Source organism: Xiphophorus hellerii, chromosome 13 (assembly GCF_003331165.1).
Source record: "Xiphophorus hellerii strain 12219 chromosome 13, Xiphophorus_hellerii-4.1, whole genome shotgun sequence".
NCBI lineage: Eukaryota > Metazoa > Chordata > Actinopteri > Cyprinodontiformes > Poeciliidae > Xiphophorus > Xiphophorus hellerii.
The window spans coordinates 1,777,790-1,784,743 of record NC_045684.1 but is presented as its reverse complement, the minus strand read 5'-3'; the positions used below and the strand labels follow the sequence as shown (position 1 = coordinate 1,784,743).

General features: G+C 38.5%; 1 protein-coding gene across 3 annotated transcripts; it reads left to right on the top strand.

Moving 5' to 3' along the window:
• The first annotated feature begins 800 nt into the window (after positions 1-800).
• On the top strand, positions 801-5,815 carry LOC116731352 (hepatic lectin-like). Of its 3 annotated transcripts, none has more exons than XM_032581092.1 (8): positions 801-1,061; positions 1,578-1,674; positions 2,859-2,957; positions 3,123-3,200; positions 4,662-4,697; positions 4,895-5,046; positions 5,158-5,282; positions 5,362-5,815. In XM_032581092.1, exons 2-8 carry the CDS (start codon positions 1,617-1,619, stop codon positions 5,582-5,584), a joined length of 771 nt encoding a protein of 256 aa, XP_032436983.1. In that variant the 5' UTR covers positions 801-1,061; positions 1,578-1,616; the 3' UTR covers positions 5,585-5,815. The 3 variants fall into 3 exon arrangements, with proteins under 3 accessions (XP_032436983.1, XP_032436984.1, XP_032436982.1); XM_032581091.1 differs by having other exon boundaries at positions 804-1,061; positions 4,647-4,697; XM_032581093.1 differs by lacking the exon at positions 4,662-4,697 and having other exon boundaries at positions 802-1,061.
• The last annotated feature ends 1,139 nt before the right edge of the window (positions 5,816-6,954 follow it).

The following is a 6,954-nucleotide window of genomic DNA, read 5'->3' as shown; positions in this document are numbered from 1 at the left end:
TTTTTCCAGAACAACCTCAGCTTTCACTATCTGATGGTTATTTAACATTTCTGTCTCTTAAAAATTGTGACAGTTTAAAGATTTTTTTAAAACTAATTGAAATTTGAAGGTTTATTACTGAACAAGAACTTCAAGCTGACAGGGGCAAACAATTTCAACTTAACTATATTGCATAAATGCTGAGAAAACTGAAGCCTGGCCTCCAATTTACAAGTTTTTATTAAATTATTTCATGTGTTTTAATATTTTGTGGTAGACTCTAAAGCAGTTCCTCTCCAGCTGGCAGCAGAGTAAGTGTAAATCACTTTTTACCAAAAGTGATTTTTATTTCCGTCCCTACTTTATTTAGCACACTTCAGGTTCAGAGGGTGCTGGTACCCATCTCCAGGGGTCAAAGGGCAAGAGGAAGGGTACACACTGGACAGGTCACCAATCCCTCACTTGGCTGATTTTTTTTTTTTTTTGCCAAAATCATTTTTGGTAAAAATATTACTTAGGGCATACCAAAAGTGATTTTGGCAAAAACATAAAAAATAATAATAACAAAACAAATCATTTTTGTATTATTTCTTTTAAATATATCTATTTCCTGATCCTGTGATTTTCTCATTATGAACTCTTCATACATTATATCTTGTCATCAGTTGTGATGCGCTGCTCTTTAAGGCAAAACCTGTTTCTTCTTTATTTGTGTTCAATGTAGAAGAATAAACAGGTGAGCTGTGAGAGCTGAGGACACCTAGTGGCTGTTACAGGAACTACAAATCAGCAGAAAACGTCCCTCATTCCTTCATGTGATCAACCTGCTAGATCCACCACATCCTGATGCTAAATGTTTCTGTCAGGAAGTTGGACTGTAACTGCAGGACAAACCCTGCTGAGTCCAGAAGTGTTGAGTTTTATTTGATGAAAGTTTGAATCATGAGGAAGCTGTACTCAGATGAAGTCTCCTCCTCATCCTCTGAGATCAACAGGAAGCTTTTTCAGATCTTGTGAGACATAAAGATGTTCTGATTAGTTTCTGCCTGTTCAGCCTGCAGAGGAGCAGCGACATCATTCTGGTGAGTTTTGATCGATTTCTGTCCAACACAGAAAATATGACGAGTTTATTTCACCAAACTTTGTCATTTTATGTAAAATAGTTAGGATTTGATCTAAAAATACTGGATTCAAGTATAAACACAGAAAGTGTGAAAAAATGATAAATAAACTGATCTTTTCTGTGTAGACAATCCACTACAGGCTTTTATTTTCACAATTATTTAAAAACTGAAAACTTAAACCTGTTTTGTTCCTCCAGTATCTTTTATATGTTGAAAACTTTGTTAAACTCAAACATATGAACTTTAACCTTTATTTACAATCTGATTTTTCAACTTAAACTTTTGTTTCTGTGTATATTCATCGATTTTACTCATAGAAAAACAAACGTTAGGAGTGAAATAAAGCAGAAACTTGAAGAAAAATTACAGTAAACATCTGAGATGAAAAGATCTACATTTCCCTTTAAACCTTCAGCTAAAACATGAAAAAGGCTAAAATATTAATCCCAGAAATGTCTCTGTGTTTGTCCTCAGAGTGAAGTTGATGAGACGCCACAGAGCGATGAAGAACTGATGATGATGAGTGTGGCGGTAAATCAGGAGGAAGGTGATGAAGAAGCTGCAGCCAGAGGTGAGTGGTCTTCATCAGATCAACAACCAGACTGAACACAAAACCAAACAGCTTCATCTGAAGGTAAAGGATGTTTACTGTTAATCCCAGACAGAGCAGGATGTGATATTAATAATTCACAACAAGGATAATCCAGACCTGAAACCTTAAGAAACAGAAGATCAACCAATAAACGCTGAATATTAATAAAGTCTTCGTATTATTTCCATGTTTGTTCAGCAGCTGAACACTGAGCAGGATGAGCTGCAGCTAAACGTGTAGAGCGTAATGGCTGCTGGATTTTTCCTCTGTTTGCTGCACCAAGCAGCTTTAAGGAGGGATGAAAATCATCAGATCTTTGTGGCGTCAGAGTGACTTCCTGTTCTTAAAGCTCAACATCCTGAACATTTACAGCCGATCAACATGTTGCTTCACTTTCGAGAGAGAAAAAAGAACTAGCAGCTAATTTACACGAAATGGAAAATATTTAGATTCAAACCATTTTCAAAATTGTTGAAATCTGATAATTGAAGTTATAAATATGTCAAATGAAGATGATGATGAGATGATTTAGAATAAATAAACCATAAACATCCAGAGATTTTCTGTGTAGCAGAATCTTTTCATCTTGCATCTACAGATCCTTCAGTGACGTTTTATGATCCTTGTTTATTTTTAACCAAGTAAAAATAAAAACAAAAAATAGAATTTAATTATTAGAAATATGAAATTTTTAGTTTCGTCAAAGGTTTTATTGGCCTTTATTTGATAGTTAATTGACAGGAAAGTGGGTAATGAGAGAAGGGGAAGACATGCGGCAAAGGTCACCGGGCCGGGAATCGAACCTGCGACAGCCGCTTCGAGGACTAAGGCCTCCTTATGTGGGCTGTGCTTAACCCCTGCACCACTACAGCACATCCGTTGTTTTTTCTTTTAGTAAATTTCTAAAACAAAAAAAAAAAACCCTAGTTGAATGAAACCGAGGCATCGAGGTCAGCAGAAGAAATTCACGTCAGAAATATCAGCTGATATAATAATGAAGATTAAAATGAGGCCAGCTGACTGGCAGTTACGTTTTTATTGCATGCATCAGATAAAATTAGAAAATCTAATCAGAGTTTCAGTTTTATAGATGTCAGGTTGATGTTAGTTTCTGTGAGTTTGTCTCCAGGTTCTGATCCGGTTCTGCTCTAAATGCTCCTCAGGTGAAAACCCAAGCAGAACCTGCAAGCTGCCAGCAGGGGGAGTAGTTCTGCTGGTTCTGGTCGGTCTGCTGGCTGCTGCTGTCATCACCTACAAACTCTGTGAGTTCATCCTGATGGGTCGTTATGTTCACTGACCTCTTAAAGGTCAAGGTCACTCTGACTGAATTTTATCTAGAACTTTTTTCTCTTTTTTACACCAGCGTTTGTCATGTTGGAGAACAATGAGAGTCTTTAAATTCTGACCTCCATCTGTTCTTTATGCAGCTTTTGATAAAATACGAACCAATCAAACCATCCAAACCCTGAAAGAGGAGAATGAAGCTCTGAGGAAAAATATCTCAGGTGAGACAGTCAGAGTCAGAAGGTTTCCAGAAGGTCCAGTCTGAAAGTCTCATTCAGTGCTGATTGATCATTTTGGGATGTTTCATGTAAAAACCATGGTAACATTGTTACTGTTTTGACCAGGGCTGGCCCAGGCCTCCATGGGGCCCTGATGTTGGGGCCCTCTCTCTGTGCTAATAATGTGAATTGCTGCAATCTACAGTCAGATGATAAGATTATTCACACATGTGCTCAACTCATTGCCTCTCTGACAGCGCTGTTAGATCCTATATCATCTAGTGGCAACAACAAAAATATATATATACTAGCATGCGCTGGACTTAAGATGGAATACATGCACACATATTCATAACATACTTTGATTAAATTAATTTCTCTTAGGCGTAACTCCAATAGCTAAAGATGTTATTTATACCAGGTGAGTCTTTCTCACCTGAGGTTGTGGACGAGCACCGGGCTGATTCTGAGCCTTCAAATCATTTTAACGGCTCCTGGAGGAGTTTAATAACTTATAAGTTTATGTAACAATAATAATTGTTTTAGCCACATAACTGATCATGCTCTGCAGCAAACAACATATCTCCAACTGCAGCTTAGAGCAGCTCATTGATTTATTAATGCCGAGGCCATTTAGCCTGATGTAAAAACATTTTGCTAGACAGTAAGAAGTTTTAATTATTGCCATCAAGCGTTATGAAGCCAAAAAACCTCAGAAACGTTTAGGGCCAACCACGAGAATCAACTGGTTTAAAGTTAAAGCTCATTTTCACACAAATGCAACCATTCTAGCATAAATGATTTTCTGTTGAACTTTGCTGCTCAAGGTCACGATCACGCTAAGTTTCTCTGTCACTGAAGGATAAGTCCTATTTTGCGACATGGTTTTGCTAACTTATCTTCCACCAGTGGTTTGGAGGTTTGATGCTCTGCACGGCAGCTCACATTACTGGTGAGGCGAGAACTACTGCGGCCACCAGGGGGCCTCCTAGAACAATTTATTTTTGCCTTTTTGCTCGTAGAAAGATTGATTTCTGCATGATCTAATATTTATTATTGTAAAAACACAGCTTTATAATGAAATTGTGTGTATTTGTTAATATAAATACATAGAAATCATTACTAAAAAAAGAGAGAAAGAAAAGAGATTGGAATCCCCTGGAATAATGGGAAGCTGAGAAAATGTTTCATCCCTACTTTAATGAACCAGATGATTTCTGTACTCGGGCTCACAGATCACAAATTGAAGTGCTTCATCTGCACTCAAAGAAACTGCTCTTCCTGTTTCACACAGAATATTTCTTTGATTTCTCAAAACAGAGAAACTACCGAAACCAAAGCACAATGGAAGTATTTGTTTTTAATAAGTGACCAAAGTGTGAACTCATTTGTTCATCAGTTCAGATTCAGAAAAAGAAAATAATTGACTGTTTTTATTTCTCTAAACAGAACTAAAATACATAGAGCAGCAAACATGTCCTCCACCTACAGCAGTAAAAGGTAAGTTCATGATCTGATCTTTGTCTCATTTCTGTCCTCTAATGAAGTTAAAGAGACATTGATGGACTGACAGAGACAGGAAGTTAGATTGTAGCTGCAGGACAGAAGACGCCTCCTGCTGTCTCCAGATCACACAAACATCTACAGAGATTTATTCCTCCTGGTTCACTGAAGTCTTTGTTCTGATCTGTTTGAAGATGAGAGATGTGTGAAGAAAAGACCAGAATGGGAGAAATATCGAGGAAGCCTTTATTATTTCTCCACCAATAAATCCTCCTGGAATGACAGCAGACGTTCCTGCGCTGATCTGGGATCAGACCTGGTGAAGATCGACAGCAGAGAGGAGCAGGTATGAAACTCTGCTGCAGGTTCAGCTTCTCTCTGATTTCATCTCATCATCATGATTCTTCATCTCAGCTCAGAAAAGTCTGAGTCATTTTCATCCACTTCTCCTGTTCAGATGTTCCTGGAGATCAGGGTGAGAGATTTGATGGAAAACGATCGAGAGAAGTTCTGGATCGGACTGACGGACTCAGTGGAAGAAGGCAAATGGTTCTGGGTTGATGGATCACCTCTGAATAAAAGGTTTGAGTGATTTGGGGACATTTTGATCTGTATCAAAGTCACCTGTTTTTCCTGAACTTTGCTGCTCTTTGTCTCTTAGTTTAAGTTTTTGGTTGCCCTGGGAGCCTGATGACATGAAAGCAGAAAATCCAGCTGGAGAGGATTGTGGAGGGATGGGGAAGAAAGGAGGAGCTGATGATCTGATATGTTGGTATGACCAGTTCTGTGATCTTCATCGGAGAAGCATCTGTGAGAAACCAACAAACCTTTCTACAACTGAGCTTCATTTTTTCAGTAAATCAAATTATTACCATCCCTTGTGAAGCACCTGATTACTATCTCACTACCCCAGATTACAAAGTATTTTTCCTATAGTAAAAGTACTTTAGTATAGTAGTTTTCCTGTCTTTCACCCGCCTTTGTTAACTTTAAAACTTGCTTTTAGAACAAAAAATCATTTTCTTTGAAAATGTAATCTGATCTTTATTCTTCCTCTTCCCATCATCCCCATCATTTATTCTTTATTTCTGAATAAAGCTGAAATATAAATAATCCTTAAGTTCTCCTTTCTTCCCTTTTCCAACACTAGGACCATTTTAAGGGATTTTTCCCTCCAGATTTTAAATGCTTCAGATTCCTTGTTATTCACAAAATGTTCCAGTTATCAAACCCAACACAACTAAAACAAGGAAAAATTTCAAAACTAACAAATAAAGACCAGCAGAGGGCAGCACATCCACATTTTTATCACAATCTACCATTTAGGGAAAACATTTTTAATACAGCTCATTAAGATAGAGAAATAAATCTAATTTTCAAAGTGTCAATTATATGGTCAGTGGAGAACCAGGTGGTGATTTTGCTCTGCCCCTCCTGCCTCTGCTGTCTGCTGATAAATACCACCTGTGCTACTTTTGTTATTAACTCCTCCAATAAACTCACCTAATGCGAGATCTTCTGTCGTCGTCCATGTCACAGCCTTTCATCATTTTCATGACCATGCACCTGTAATATCCCTGACCTGCGTTCTGCCTCCTGAACTTCACCTCTGGCTGCTCCCTCTGATTCTGGCTCTGAATCTTACTTCCTGTACCTGGACCTTCATTACCATCTCCGTCTCTGGATCGGTTCTGACTGTTCTCTCTGACCTGTTGCCAAACTGGACCGATTCCCTGACCTTTAGTTATGGGACCATGGATGTTCAACCCACTGGCTTTCCTGTGATTTGCTCTGACTGGATTAGCGTGCGCAACCCAACTCATCCTACATTTCCGCTCTCTGTGACATCACCATCCATGTCTTCCAGGATATGAAAGATTTCTGTCTAAACGGTCCTGTGGGTGAAACAATCCCCAGTAAAAAGGATTTTACTGGGGACTCCTCTACTCTTTCCTCTACTCTTACATCACAGAGCATTTCGGTCAGTCGGTGACTGAATCTTTGAAAAGGGTCGCCTTGGAAACCACCTCTGTCAGAACCCTCTCCAAAAGTCGTGCTGAAGACGCAGTTGCTCTCCATCTTCCACATCCTGATATTTGTTGTGGTCGTTGTTCTGGGCCCAAACCAAACAATTTTATTTACAGCTTGTAAAAATATCTGTTAGTGAAGATGCCACAGGTGGTTTTGACCAAAGAATAAATGTTTCTGAATAAATACTCCTGGTTAGATTTCAAATTTTCACTATGACATTATC